Here is a 16,099-nt window from a genome sequence, read left to right on the forward strand (position 1 = left end):
AAGAAACTGAATTTTCCATGTGAGGTATTTCAATGGTGCAGTTTGTATGGGTTCGAATGGGTTTGCCATTAGAGCCATCAGGATTATGTTGATGTCCCGAGGTATTGTGGGTTTCCATATTGGAGGACACAGGTGAAGCAAGCCCTTCATGAAGCAAGAAATCAAATAATGTGTGGCAATGGCACTCAGATAAACCCTTACTAAAGATGTTTGTAGACCTTTCCAGGATAGATAGTATAAGTTGTCCAGTAAGAGCTCTGGAGAGCGAGTAAAAGTGTTTACTGATTGTATTTTACACCACTCCATGTAACGCTTCCATTTAAAGGAATAGTTGCATGCATGGAAGGCTTCCAAGACAAGAGGAGGACATCTTGTATGTGCCTTGGAAGTAGTAATGATTCTAAGACCTCACATTCAATCTCCATGCTGTTAGATGGAGCAATTGAAGAAGTAGGTGGAGGAGCGTCCGTCTTCTTGAGTTAATAGATTCGGGTGATCCCCCAACAGTTTTGGTTGTCGAATGGAGAGTTGTACAAGATAAGCATACCATGGCTGTCTTGGCCAAGCTGGTGCTATGAGAATCATATCTGGCTTGTCCTGCATGCATTTCTGTATTGCTTATGTAATGAGTAAAATTGGTGGAAAGGTGTACAGCAGACTTTTGGACCATGATAGGAGAAATGCATCTTGGGACTCTCTTCTTGGCCTGGTCTGAAGAAAGCAAAATCTCTGTAGTTTTGCATTTCATTCTGTTGCAAAACGTTCTACGATTGGATGACCACTTCTTGGTCCAGTTCCCATTCATGTGAATGAAATATCCTGCTGAGTTTGTCCACTTGTACGTTTGCTATGCCTGGCAGGTCGCCCTGGAGTGTGATCAAACGTTTGGTCACCCAGTCCCACGTTAGGGTTGCCTCCTTGCAAAGATCTAAAGAACCTGAGCCTCCTTGTTTGTTCATGTAAAACATAGCAATTTGATTGTCCGTGTAGATCATGATCGTTTTCCTTGTTAAGAACATGCCATACTGGGTCAGAGCAAGGGTCCATCAAGCCCAGCATCCTGTTTCCAACAGTGGCCAATCCAGGCTATAAGTACCTGGCAAGTACCCAAAAACTAAGAACATGCCATACTGGGTCAGACCAAGGGTCTATCAAGGGTCTATCAAGCTTGGCATCCTATTTCCAACAGTGGCCAATCCCATGCTACTGATGCTAGTAATAGCAGTGGCTATTTTCTAAGTCAACTTGATTAATAGCAGGTAATGGACTTCTCCTCCAAGAACTTATCCAAACCATTTTTAAACCCAGCTACACTAACTGCACTAACTACATTCCCTGGCAACAAATTCCAGAGTTTAATTGTGCGTTGAGTGAAAAAGAACTTTCTCCGATTAGTTTTAAATGTGCTGCATGCTATCTTCATGGTGTGCCCTCTAGTCCTTCTATTATCCGAAAGAGTAAATAACCGATTCACATTTACTCATTCTAGACCTCTCATGATTTTAAACAGCTCTATCATATCCCCCCCTCAGCAGTTTCTTCTCCAAGCTGAACAGTCCTAACCTCTTTAGTCTTTCCTCATAGGGGAGCTGTTCCATCCCCTTTATCATTTTGGTTGCCCTTCTCTGTACCTTCTCCAGTGCAACTAATTCTTTTTTGAGATGCAGCGACCAGAATTGTAAACAGTATTCAAGGTGCGGTCTCACCATGGAACGATATAGAGGCATTAAGACATTTTTCTGTTTTATTCACTATTCCCTTCCTAATAATTCCTAACATTCTGTTTGATTTTTTGACTGCCGCAGCACACTGAGCCGACAATTTAAATGTATTATCCACTATGATGCCTAGATCTCTTTCCTGGGTGGTAGCTCCTAATATGGAACCTAACATTGTGTAACTATAGCATGGGTTATTTTTCCCATATGCACTTATCCACATTAAATTTTATCTGCCATGTGGATGCCCAATTTTCCAGTCTCACAAGATCCTCCTGCAATTTATCACAATCCGCTTGTGATTTAACTACTCTGAATAATTTTGTATCATCTGCAAATTTGATTACCTCACTCGTCATATTCCTTTCCAGATCATTTATAAATATATTGAAAAGCACAGGTCCCAGTACAGATCCCTGAGGCACTCCACTGCCCACACCCCTCCACTGAGAAAATTGTCCATTTAATCCTACTCTCTGTTTCCTGTCTTTTAACCATTTTGTAATCCACGAAAGGACATTGCCACCTATCCCATGACTTTTTACTTTTCCTAGAAGCCTCTCATGAGGAACTTTGTCAAATGCCTTCTGAAAATCTGAATACACTACATCGACTGGTTCACCTTTATCTACATGTTTATTAACCCCTTCAAAAAAGTGAAGCAGATTTGTGAGGCAAGACTTGCCTTGAGTAAAGCCATGCTGACTTTGTTCCATTAAACCATGCCTTTCTATATGTTCTGTGATTTTGATGTTTAGAACACTTTCCACTATTTTTCCTGGTACTGAAGTCAGGCTAACTGGTCTGTAGTTTCCCGGATTGCCCCTGCAGCCCTTTTTAAATATTGGGGTTACATTAGCCTCCCTCCAATCTTCAGGTACAATGGATGATTTTAATGATAGGTTACAAATTTTTACTAATAGATCTGAAATTTCATTTTTTAGTTCCTTCAGAACCCTGGGGTGTATACCATCCGGTCCAGGTGATTTACTACTCTTCAGTTTGTCAATCAGGCCTACCACATCTTCTAGGTTATTGTGATTTGGTTCAGTCCATCTGAATCATTACCCATGAAAACTTTCTCTGGAACGGGTATCTCCCCAACATCCTCTTCAGTTAGAAAGCACTCTAACACTACCGGTGCATTGCAAATTGTCCTGACCTCTAGTAGGTTGATCTGATAAGTGGATTCCTGAATTGACCACTATCCTTGAGATTGGTATTGTGGTAGATGCGCTCCCCAACCCAGGGTGGAAGCATCGGTAGTAAGAATCGTGGAGTCAGTATTATTTTTAGACATTGGCTGGAGTCTTTGCAACCACTGGACTTTTAACCCCACAGCAACATTCTCATTCACAGTTTGCTTAGTGAAACTATATGAATGGCTGCTGTCATATGGCCTAGCAGAACTAGAAGCCTGTGTGCCGTCATTCTAGTGAGTTGCATCAGTTGCAGAGTGAAAAGTCGTAAGCCTGTCCTCAGGCAGAAACGCTCTTGTGCGGGTGGAGTCTATTATTGTTCCAATGAACTGTAATGTTCGAGTTTGGTTGTAGGACTGATTTATCATAATTGATTATGAAGCCCAATGTTTCTAGGCAGCATATCATTAAGCGGAGATCTTGCTGAAGGGCTTCCACTGTTGGTGACACTATCAGCCAGTCGTCGGGATACAGGAAGATCCATAGTCCTTGCGATGAAGATGGGTCACAGCCCCCGCCAAGCACTTGGTAAAGACTCTTAGGGCAGATGAGAATTGAAAGGGAAACACCTTGTATCGGTAGTGCTCGCTCCCTATCTGAAAGCAAAATTACTGCTAACATGAAGGATGTATTGGATTATGCACATACACATCTTTGAGGTCAAGAAGCACATCCAATTGTTCAGTTGTATTAAAGGCAGTATTGATTTGAGAGTTATCATTTTGAATTTTTCCCTTGATAGGGTCTTTTTGAGAGAACGGAGGTCCAAGATCAGGTGAAGATCTCCTGTCCTTTCGGGATGAGGAACTATTAGGAATAGAATCCCTTGTGAATGAAAGCTGGTGAAACATGCTGGATGGCATTTTGTGCCAGCAGCTTCTTTGCTTCCAGATACAAGAGGGAAATGTAAGAATGATCCCGAGCAAGGGACCATGCCCCCAACCTTCATTGGTGGCTGTGGCCTGCTGGATTCTAAAAACCCTGCTGGTTCTTAGGCATCGACTGAGGTTGTTGCTTTGGTGGCCTCCACTTGCATTGGTGTCCTCTCTGAGGAGGTTGTTATTGTTGGGAGCGGGGTTGTCGGTACTTGGTTTGGTGGTATTGGCCATACTGCTTGAAAGACTTCCTCTGGTAGTATGGCTTCTTATATTGGAAACAGAATCACCTGAAAGTCGGTGGTTGGTCCCTCAGTAGCATCAAGGACTGTACTGCCACATTTTGTTCTTGATTTGGGCTACCGACTCTCTTAGCTTGTTGCCCAAAAGATTGTCCTCTAAACAAGGGAGGTCGCCAAACTTCTCATGAACGTCTTCTCTTATTGCGCTGGCCTTTAGCCATGCCATGTGGCATGCAGCAATGGAGGCCACAGATGCATGTGATCTTGTTTTGAACTCTTCGTACACCAAGCGCAACAGATGTCTCAGACCTTCCTCTAAATTTTGGAGTGGTTGAGGTGATATTTGGTTGCCCGACTCCAAACGGGTAAATGGTTTCAATTTTTGGAGGCATTCATAGATGTACTGCACCATATAGAATTCATGCTGTTCAATTTGAGATGTCAACATTGAACTCTGAAATACTTTCCTTCCAAATTTGTCCAAGATCCTGTTGTCCTTGCCTGGTGGTGTACTGGCGGGAAGCTTGGACTTCTTTGCTTTCTTCATGGCTGATTCTACCACTACAGATGTATGTGGGAGTTGGACCAATGCATAGCATTTGCATATCTTTAATCGATACTTTAGATCCAGTCTCCTGGCTACTGATAGGATAGTATGCGGGGAATCCCAGGATCTGAGCAAGACCTTATCCAAGACTGCATGAGAAGATAGTGCTAATGGTTTGGGTTGAATATCTAAGATTTTCAGAATGCCAAACACCTCCTTACATGGGTCTGGCATCTTGTGTACCTCCACTTTTAATGTACTCCCCCCATCTTCTCCACAAATTTAGGGTATGTTAAGTCCTCAGGTGGAGATGAGTGCTCAAGATGGAAGGCCTGTTGATAATGAAGGGGATAAGGGAAGTGAGTGACCCACATGAGGGGAAGGTGGAATACTGGGAACATCAGTCAGTATCGGAGAGCCCTGTGTTGAAACCAAGGCTAATAGTCTATTTTCTCTGGGAGGTGAAACTGATTGAGGCTTCCTTGTGGAAGCCGAAATCCGGAGGCTGCACCCGGGAGTGCAAAGTAGAAAACAGGCCTGTTATTATGGAAGAAATTTGCTCCATTGCCTGTCTGGATTTAGTATGCAGAGACAGTGGTGGAGCTGTTGGCAGGGGAACCCTGTAGTAACCTGGATCATCTTTGGGACGTCTGTCGATTCTTGGAGGAGGGATAGCGGCCCTGTGAATATCTGAGGATGGGGAGTGGAGCAGCAAGTACTGAAGTAGCTCCTCTACCAAAGTTTTGTCTCTTGGAAATAACTCCTCCTGGAGCGGTGATCCTCTTGCCTTTCTGGTCGAAAGTCGAGATAAGCCTGAGCAAACCTCTAGCTCACTCTGAGAGGAACCAGAAGAGATTAGAGATGGTTTTCTAAACAGTGAAGACTATGGTTCCTGAGACTACTTTTGTAGGGTAGGCTCCAACTGGACCCTGCCCTCTGGTTCCAGTGATCTGTGCCTTTTTGTTGAACTGGCACTTCTTGCAAGCTTAGGTGGTTTAGGTGCTGGCTGTTCTGCTTGCTTGGAATGTTTGGGAATAGCCGTTGACTGTGTGGTAGCTTTCTTCGATGACTTTGTTGCTGCTGTGTCGACTGGCAACGGAACTGGAGTTATTCTATCTGCTTTGTGTGATGACGATTGTGAGACGCGTCAAGGTGCATCTGTGCTATGAGCGTCACATCGTGGTGCCTCGATTTAAGGTGCATCGCGTTGTGGTGCGTCGGTCTGAGGTGTGTCGCATCATGGTGCCTTGGCTTGCGGTGCGTCGGGCTAATAGGGCCTCGATGTAGTTTTGGTTGATCCAGATGATGCAGCTGGTGGCACCATTTTCAATGGGTTTTACAAAGCATGTTACAATGATTTAGAGTATTTATGCTGTTGCATTGTCCCTGAAGCACTGCTTTTTGCTGATTTTGCCTCAGTGGGCTTAGCCTGTTTTGATGCGACTCTACCCGGCTCAATAGACGCCTTTCTCCTGCACTTCTTGTGCTGATGTGTCTGGGGACCCGGCAAGGAATGCATGGAACGTCTACAGAAGGGCGAATAACTTCCCGATGATGACCTTACCTCTGCCTCTCGCAGCTTGGCAATATTTGCAGCCCGTTGTTGCACCCGTGGGGACATCTTCCCACAATGACTGCAGGATGCCTGGACTGTTTGGGGTATTGCAGTTGCGAAGTAGAATTGAGAAGAGAGAGAAAAGATTCACGTCTGTGCTGTGACATGGATAAAAAAGAACTGAGGAGACCAGAGCAGGACAATCGCACAGCTCTGCTACTTTGAAAAAATTTCAGATTGTGCGCCGATGGATGACACCCAAGATAGCATGGCTAATACAGCCTGCTTGTCGGCGGGGGAAAAAAACCCGTGATTAGTGTTGCTATTCTTTATTCACAGCTCCATGAAGAGAGAGTCACGGTGAAATGAAACAACTCGTCTGAGGTAGGGGGAGATGAGACAGGAGCAGGTCTGCTGATGGGGTCTTTCCGATCACCCAGTTAAAGTGCTGGGACCCAGACATGCTCTCTCACATTACCCGTTCAGCTTTCTGGTTCTTTTTGAATGAGGTCTCCTTCCTCTCTCACCCTTCTGGAAGCCCTAGGAAAGGTCAGTCATTAAAGGTGGGGGAGCGGGGCCCAGAGATGATTGTGTGTATCTGTCCCAAGTACTGTGTTAGGATTCAGGTAGATCACACCTCAGTCTTGCCTTGTAGCAACCCTATTCCAGCTTTGAGACCCATATACACACAGTCCTGCCAACGCACCTCATTCCTGCCCTGCAGCACCCCCTGCTATTCCGGTACTGAGGACACCCCTACACACATAGTTTTGCCAATGCACCTCTATCCTTCCCTGCATCACCCCCTCCTATTCCACCACTGAGACCCCCACAAACAGCCCACCAACACACTTCATTCCTGCCCTGTAGCACCCCCTGCTATTCCAATACTGATATATCCTCCCTGATATACATACACACACAGCTCTGGCAATGCACCTCAATACTGACATACAGCACACACTGTACTATTCTCATCTTAAGCTACTTCTATTGGAAAATAAAGAAAAAAAAAATTCCCTGGCTTTCTAAATTTCCCACACTGCAGTGAGCACAAGCCCCTGGCATCTATCATTGTGTCGGCCTGGCATTGCTAAAATGAAGTGTGTGGTGAATCCTGGTTAGTCAGCAGAAAAGTAAGCACATATATGGCATGGGAGCACCCAGGATAAATCACTGCCTGCCACCTCCGCAGCTCTGGCAGACGGTGGGTGCTGATGGACTCTCTGCTGACTGCTCATGATGGATGTGAGACACTTACAGCTTTACTGGGAACCAAGACGAGAGACAGCAGAGAGGGGGAGAGGAGGGATGCTAGCAGCACAGCTCTCCCCGGGAGATAGGGACTGATGAGGAAGGAGGGAGTCAGTGAAGGAGAAGCTGCCCTGCAGGGAGCAAGGACTGAGGAATTGGTAGTGAAGCAGAGAGGGGATGAGATCAGAGTGACTTAGGAGCCCCAGAGAGACAGACAAGCTGAGACAGAGTGCACAAGAGGATAAAGTGAGGAGCACACAGGCACAGGGATTTCAAGCACCATACACTTCTTTCGATGCATCTCACTCATGCCCTGCAGCATCCTCTGCTATTCCAGTACTGAATCCACCCACACAGCTCTGCCAATGCCCCTCACTCTTGTCCTGCATCACCCCCTGCTATTCCAATACTGAGACCCCCACATGCAGCCTTGGCAACACACCTAAATCCTGCCCTGCAGCACCCCTTGCTATTCCAGTAAGGAGATCCACACACACACAGCTCTGAAGCACCCCTCTGCTATTCCAGTACTGAAACCCCTACACTCACTCCTGGCCAACGCCACCCCCTGTTATTCCAGGAGAACCCTCCTTCCCTCTCCCCCTCAGCTTTGCCAAAAGAAGCTGACAGGACTGAACAAAGATAAAATCCTATGAGGGCGAAATTGCCTTTGGTAAACGCAGAAAATACGCAAACAACTGATGCCGTGTGCACAGACCAGACAAAATAATCCTTCCAGGGGTCCAACAGATTTCTGAGCACCAGAAAAAAGAGAGCCCCCACTTGCTCATGTGTGATGTACAGAAGACAAACACAGCTTTGTAAGCAGCTAACAGCCATACCTATCAAGCCCTGCCCTATTCCCAGGGCCAGGCCGTCGATGGTCCATTGGACGATGCCAGAGTAGTTGAGCACCACGCAGGAAAGGACTACCTTCTGTCCGGCCACCACGATCTGGTCTTCAGGTTCCTGACTGAACCGGGGCTGCACCGCTGACACAAGAGAGAAAACACAGCAAAAAGGCTTACAAACCTCATGCACTGAACCAGGATCCCACCGTGTTCCCAGTTTTAGTACCTATCATTGGAGCACTCGGGGGATTTCGGGACCCAAAAGTGGATCTCGTGAGCTGGGAGGCTTGAACATAAGGTTGCCAGTTGGCTCCTATTTTTCCCCCAGAGTGGGCGATCAAGTGCTATTCTTACCCCATTGCACCCATGGAAAGGTAGTTCCAAAGGATTCCATGGGTGCAATGGGGTAAACCCAGGATTAGATCAGCCTGTTTGGACAAGGCAATTAGCCAGCAGCAGCAGGAAACCTCCAGTCCCAGTAGACACTAATCTGCTCGGGTTTTCAGGATATCCCTAATGAATATGCATCTGATAGATTTTCACACACTCACCATATATATTCAGTACCTATATCCTAAAAACCCAAGAAAAATGGTGTCCATGGGAACTGGAGATTGCCTACCTCAGTCTGTTGGTCAATTCTACTTGGGTGGGTCACAAGAGGAAGCCTCATTACTTAAGTCACTTTGGTATAGGCAAGGTTACCAGCAGGCTCCAGGTCATCTGGACAAGCTGAGCCAGTCTTAATTTTAACTGAACTTGTAGTTCCTCTTTTCTTAGAGAAATTGGAAACACAAGACCCTAGATATAATAGGGCTGGCTTATTCTGTCCAGATGACATGAAATCAAGTAAGTTAATGACCCTACTTAAAGGGGAAGTCCTACTTTTTTGCCCAGGCCCATTCTCCCTCCCCTTAACTCTATGGCCAATTTGGAATTGCCTCCTCAACAGAGGTCAATCCAAAGAAGCTGATGCAATCCTAATATTTACCCCACTGCATGCATGGATTTGTAGTCAGATTGCAGAAGTGCCATGTTGCGTCAGACCAGCAACCTGTCTCGGTTACAATTACCTGGCAGATCCCAAAAAATAAATCTAGTTCTTGTTATTCACTCCCAGGGATAGCAATGTCTTTCTTTAGTCTATCTTAATTCTGATGTATAAAAACAGAGGATGTGCCATGCTGGATCAGACCAAAGGTCTATTAGGTTCAGCATCCTGTCTCTGACAGTAGCCAATCCAGGTCACTAGGAAGTACCCAGAAGATCCCAAACAGTAGGTCTGCTCTGTTGCTTACTCCCAGCGATAAGCTGTGGTTTTCCCATGTCTGCCTGACTAATAATTATGTATGGACTGTTCCTCTGGGAACTATGTTAGATGAATAATAACTGTTTAATACTATTTTTTTATTTTATTAATAATAATGCCCCGACCACACTCTGACAACAAATTCCATAGCTTAATTGTGTGTTGAATGCAAAAATACTTTCTCCAAACCTGCTACCTGCTGGTTTCATGGAGCATGCCCTAGCCTTAGTACTGTTTGAAAGGGTAAATAACCGTCCCCTATTTACCTGTTCCACCTCACTCCTGATTTTATAAACCTCCATCCTATCCCACCTCAGTCCTCTTCTCCAGACTGAAGAACCCTAACCTCTTTAGCCTTTCTTCGTAAGGGAGCTGTTCCATCCCCTTTATCATTTCGGTCGCCCTTCTCTGTACCTTTTCTAGTTCCGCTTTATCTTCTTTGAGATGCAGCAACCAGAACTGCACACAATATTCAAGATGAGGTCACACCATATATAGATACAGAGGCATTATGATATTCTCAGTTTTATTCTCCAAGCCTTTCCAAATAATCCCTAGAGTTAAGGGTGAACAAATAGGTCGTAGGGGATACTGAATAATTCCTAACATTCTATTTGTTGACTGCCGTAGCACACTGAGCTGAGGATTTCAAAGAATTGTCCACGATGGGGCTCAGATCCTTTTCCTGGGTGGCAACTCCTAATATGGAACCTAACATCATATAACTACAGGTTACTTTTCCCTATGTGCATCACTTTGCACTTGTCCACATTAAATTTCGCCTGCCATTTAGATGCCAGTTCCCCAGCCTGCAGCAATCCACAGTAAGACATCGCCTCCTATCCCATGAGTTCCCTAAGAAAAGTAGGAAATGCCTCCCCACACTTGCAAAGGGGGACTAAGCCAGGCCTGAATCACGTTCTCTGAGTTGACCTGGATGAGGAGACCAACCAATGATGGCAGAAAAACACTCATCCAGTCTGTCCAGCACATGAAATCATAGAGCTAATTTGTTCATTAGTGGAACAATCTGGTCGTAGTCCCAAGTGTGGCCTAGTTTACAACAAGGAGGATGCTGCTGCTGGTCCTGCAGAATGGTGACACTACAAGGATTCCTAGCCTTACTGATTGCCTACAAAAATGGATGGACCTCCCTTCTCCCCCAAACACAGCAACAGGTGGGGAAGGTGCCCTCTTCCAGGTAAACTAGCTTACAGTTGCCTTGGGCCTATATCATATTAATCAGAGAAACAGTTGATAAATATTTTAAATAATCATTTTCCAGCCAGAGACAAGAGAGAAGGGTAAGATGAGAGGGTAGGAGCTTTTTGCTCCATTGCTGGAAAATCTGATGAGTATTATGAAATTCCACCACATTAGGCAAATGGTGGGGGCAGGGAGGAGATAAGGACAAAAATTGTGTTTTGAGGCACCAAAACTGTGCACCGGGTCCCCCATGCTTAAGTTACGGCTCTTGCTTAGGGAGGCTGCCCTCTCAAGGGCATGCAACATTGCCAGGCACAGAAAGGAGACGGCCGCACAAGCTCCCACTCTGTGGGGTTGCTAAACCTGCGGCAGAGTCGAATTTTGCCCCTGTAAACTGAGAACAGTTCAAAATGCCAGCTGCACAGATTACCAGCAGAGTCCCCCAAAAAATGCTAATCAATCCGGAAAAGCTAATGGAGTCAGCGGAATTGTCACATTGGATGTCCTCCTGAAACCAAAACAACCAGGCAAGGGAATCCTTGCACGAAACCAGATCAAAGACATTCCTGTGGAGGGTGTTAAGAGTCAGTACTCCAGACCTTGTAAATTATAATCCCAGCCCTGTCAGTTCACTTTCTATGTGACTTTGAGGAAATTACTAATCCTCACCCACCCCTAGTGCCTCAGTTCCAATCCCAGCTCTGCTGCTCTCTGTGCGACCTTAGATGGGTCACATTACCTCTCAGTGCCTCAGCTCTAATCCCAGCTCTGCCCAATTGTTGGAAAGACTATGGAAAAGTTTATTTATCTCCCCCCTGTGCCTCAGTTCTAATCCCGCTCTGCTCCGGCTCTCTCTGTGTGACCTTGAGCAAGAAACGTGCATATTATTGTGTGGTATCTTTGGGGGGTTCCCAACAGAACCCTCTCTAGATGTGGCTATATCATTTCTTTTCGCTGGTTCCTTTTTCTGCAGCTGTTGCTCCAGTTAAAAGCTAGGAGAACACCCTATTTTCCTGGGGCCAACACAGCAAGAAACCTTTAAATCCTACACCTTTACTAAAGTTTGAACTGCTTACGCCTTGCACCAGGAGTGTCACGCGAAGAGGCCCCTCCACGGCTATCAAAATGTCAGCCGGGCTCCTCGAGCACGGCGGCTTCCCCGTTCTGAATACGCCGGTGGAAGGAGGGGGGCCGAGGGAAGGCTGCTGTAAAAACACCCTAAACAGACCACTCTAAACCTGGAAGTAAATAACACAGCCTTGGCATGGCACTTCTTTAATAAAGAAATACAAAAAAATTGTAATTTTTATTCTTAAAAGAGAAGTGAGATTCTCATTTCAGGGTAACGGCCCCCATCTGAAGTTTCTAATTTCGCAGGGAGGGCTTGTGCTTTGCTTCCACACCCATTGCTGGGAAGAGCATTTAAATTTTGCTTTGGTTCCAGGCACAGAAAATCTTCAACACCGGGGAGGCGAAGGATGGAGCTACCATGGCCTTTAAAGGGAACAGACGAGAGATGCAGGGCTGGTTCGGTGGAAGCTCCTCGTGGCAGCCAGTACAGGCCCAGAAGGTCCTGACTGCACGCCCTTGCGCGGTTAAAAGAGTCACCGCGCTGGAGGAGTGGAAGGTCTGCGAGCCAAGAAGGATGGTTCCCTCTTGACCAGTTCGCTAGGGTTGAGAACCTGTACAATACGGGGGGAGGAGAATGCCCTGCCATCCGATCTTCACCTTCTCAGGAGGGGATGGAATTGCTACAACCATAGCCTGGGCAGGAGGATTAAACCTCTTGTCAAAACTGCTAATAATAAATGCCTGCCTCTCACTACCTGACGCCTCTTCCTGCCTCATGCAGGCGGATGCCTTGCTTCACTGGGCTCCGTGACAAATCGATTTCCCCACCTTCAGCCCACACGGAGCGCAGCTGCCAGAGCCGAGCGCTTTTTGAGGTGAGGGGGCAGAAATGGACGCGGGCTCCTCTCCGGCTACCCGTCGGCAGGAGCCCGGGCTCCTGGGAGGCGTTTTAAAGGCGGGCTCCTGAACACACAAGCTCTCTTCCAGTTTCTCGTACAGAGTCCCAGTGGTCACACTGGTCCTGGAATAACCTGGATTCTCCGCTGCCTGTGATGCTTTTTCATTGCACAGATGTAAGGATTATGCAGAGCTGGTGCTTCACCAGACCGCATGGGGTCTTCAGGTGTTTTCTCATTTGCTGGCAGACTTAACAGGTTCCTCAGAGAATAGTTTAACCTGCACTGAAAGATCTGGGGCAAACCTCATCTGGTAGTGCCCCATGAAAACCAGAGGATTTCAGACTCAGTGTGTGGGATATTGTTGCAAATCTTGGAAGATCTGGGGGTCATTTTTTATTTAGTACTGGGTAACTGGCAAAAATAAGACTACAATCTCCCTACTGGATCAAGGAATACTTCAAAACGAGCCTCTACTAGCAACACCCAAGCTATTCCTCCACTGTTGACCAATAAAAGAGCTCTCCACCAACAGAAATCCCTAATTGCCTATGCTCTTTCTCATCATAGCCTCTGACTAACAGAAGAACTCTTCCTGCTACCTGTGCTTCCTCCCACAGTCTCTGACCAATAAAAGAGCTATCCTGGCTGCCTATGCTCCTTCGCACACCCTTTGACCAATAAAAGAGCTCTCCTCACTACCCGTGCTCCCTCTCACAGTCTGACTAATAGAAGAGCGCTTCTGGCTTCCTGTTCTCCCTCCCACATCTGATCAATAGAAGTACTCTCTCCCTGCCTGTGCAACCTCCCACATCTGATCAATAGAAGTACTCTCTCCCTGACTGTGCTCCCTCCCACAATCTCTGACCAACAGAAGAGCTCTCCCAGCTGCCTGTGCTTCCTCCCTCAGCCTCTGACCAATAGAAGAGCCTCCCCGCTGCCTGTGCTCCTGCCCACAGACTCTGACCAATAGCTCTCCCAGCTACCTATGCTCCCTCCCAGTTTCTGAAAAATAGGAGCTCTCTCTGCTGCCTGTTCTCCCTCCCACAGCCTCTGATCAATAGAAGAGCTCTCTCCACTACCCCTTACAGCCTCTGAGTGGTTAAAGTGCCTCCTGTTTTTCCAGCATGTTGCAGGCATTGGGTAATATTTCTCAACGTGTGTTCTAAAACAGTTAGTCCTGCAAAAAGGAGGTTCTGGCAGTAATCCAATGATCCATCATCCTGGAGGTCTTCCACCCTACTACAGAACCCTTGCAGAGATCAAGGGTGATGCCATCATCCTTAAAGGGCCAGGCCTGGCTGAGATGCAGAAGGTTAGAGCTATTTTGTTTACTTTGAAGCTGAGATTGCTCCATCAAATTCAATTTAACCTGCCCACATGCAGAAAATTGTTTAATGAGGTTTTTTTTTAAAGAAGGGCAACCATATGTAGTTTTCAAACGCCCTTCAAATGGAATCCCAACACTCTTAACTTGCTTCAATAACGTATCTGCAACCAACTCTATGAAAAATGGCATAGCGACAAATTTCCAGTGTCAGAACTCCACGGAAGCTTCTGGAATTGGGGGTGGGGGAAAGATGGAAAAACAACAACGTTCTTCCTATCCAGTTTGAGTAAAACAGGTACAGGCAGGAAACAAAGTGATTTGCCCAAGGTCAGAGAGAGAGAGAGAGAGAGAGAGAGAGTGCCAGCCGTGGATGGATTTGAATTTGTGACTGGGGAGTTCTGACCAGCAATTCTGTTTGTCACATATTAAATAGGATCTATTGGCAAGGCCCCAGAAGTCTATCGGCAAGGCCCCAGAAGTCTGGAGTTGAGACCTCCCTTTGCCCCTCTCCCAGTATGGGCTACAAGCTGCCTTCTCTCAACGGGATGATGCACTGACCTTCGAGTTATCCCACTTATGGGTAGTTTCCTGGGTATTCCTGTCCCGACCTCAGCACCGATTCCATAGAAGAAGATTCTTCCCATGCACAGTCTACCTAACTAATTATGTCGTGCTACAGCCTTAAGGACCCCCCCACCCCACCCCTCACTGAGCCTCAAAAGCAATCTTTATTATTATTTAAATCATTCTCTCTCTGTTTGGCTGGAAAATAAAAAAAATCCCTTCTGGGAGCCAGGCTGCAGGCAAATAAAAAATAATTCCAAATTCTCTCCGTGTCCCTGGGAGAGGAGAATTATCATGCTCCCCTTCACTGCATCGCAGCCACCATTATTCAGCTAGGTTAATTTTTTTTTCTTCTTTTTAACATCATCCTGGCAATTACAAAAAGTGACTTCGATGAACGAATCTTGAAAAAAAAGAAAAATCCCCAGACATTTCATGTTAGGCAGGGAAGCGTAACACGTCTCTTGCAACGCCGGCTGTATTCAAATGCTGTTGAAAAGTGGAAAGTCTCTATGATCTTAGATTTCTCTCTGCAGGCTGTAAGGCCTTGTATTGGACCAAGACAGGAACTATGCACAGATAAGGACAAGCAGGAAGCTTCTGAGTCCGCTCGGGATGCCCCCAGGACATCACAGGACAGGACCTGTCCGGTGAAAACTCATACGCACACCATCATCTCTGGATGCATCTTGCACCAGTTAAAAAAAATTATATTGGAAACAGCAAAGAACCTATAAATGTCTTTCCCATGTTAGGGCTCCTATTATAAGGACGTTTTCATGTGCTCCTGGAGTTGTAGGGCGGGGGGGGATCAGGGAACTTAATTCACAGCTGACCATGGTTCCCACCCGCCTTCCTCTATAGCCCAGCCAATGGAGAGATTGTCCTCCTTAGGAGATCCACAGACCAGAGGGCATAGGTCCCCCCCCCCCCACAGGTTACTGTCCACGCACATGCTGCATCTCTCCTCCTTAGTAGTTCACTGTCCTCTGATGCTACAATTTCTCCTCGCCTCCAATCTGCGGCGCTCTCAAAACTGCCCTCCGCAGCAACCCCTGGCCTGCCTGCTGGACAGAAAAGCAGGAGAGGGATCCAGGAATCAAACCCAAATGGCAGTGCACTGCCCAGGCACAAGGTCACTAGGCTCTGGTTTGTCCTGAATGTTTGTCTTGACTAGACAATAAGCTCCAAGGAGCAGACACTTTCGCTTAGAAGATGTCTGTATAGCACCGCATAAGTCCAGTAACTCTTTAAAAATGATAAATAGTAGTGGTAGTAGCAGATGCCAGGTAAGCATACTTACCACCCTGTCCAGGATCAGGAATGAGTTTTTATATTCACTGCTCAACTGGAATTAGTTAAACAAGTACATATCAACCGAGCGCCCAGCAGCAGCCCAGCCAGTCAGGTCTTCAGGATATCCACAAGGAATATGAAGAGAAGAGGACAAGACAATCCATGCAGTCTCTGACAGTGGCCAGT

At 46.4% G+C, this 16,099-nt stretch overlaps 1 protein-coding gene across 1 annotated transcript in view; it reads right to left on the reverse strand.

Moving 5' to 3' along the window:
* The window catches only part of KIRREL1 (kirre like nephrin family adhesion molecule 1), a 194,029-nt gene that overhangs the window by 63,630 nt on the left and 114,300 nt on the right, over positions 1–16,099 (reverse strand). The window contains exon 2 of the mRNA XM_029580915.1: positions 8,233–8,382. Coding sequence (XP_029436775.1) covers positions 8,233–8,382 — 150 coding nt within the window. The remainder of the gene's footprint in view (positions 1–8,232; positions 8,383–16,099) is intronic.

The sequence above is a fragment of the Rhinatrema bivittatum genome, chromosome 16, assembly GCF_901001135.1.
Source record: "Rhinatrema bivittatum chromosome 16, aRhiBiv1.1, whole genome shotgun sequence".
Lineage (NCBI taxonomy): Eukaryota > Metazoa > Chordata > Amphibia > Gymnophiona > Rhinatrematidae > Rhinatrema > Rhinatrema bivittatum.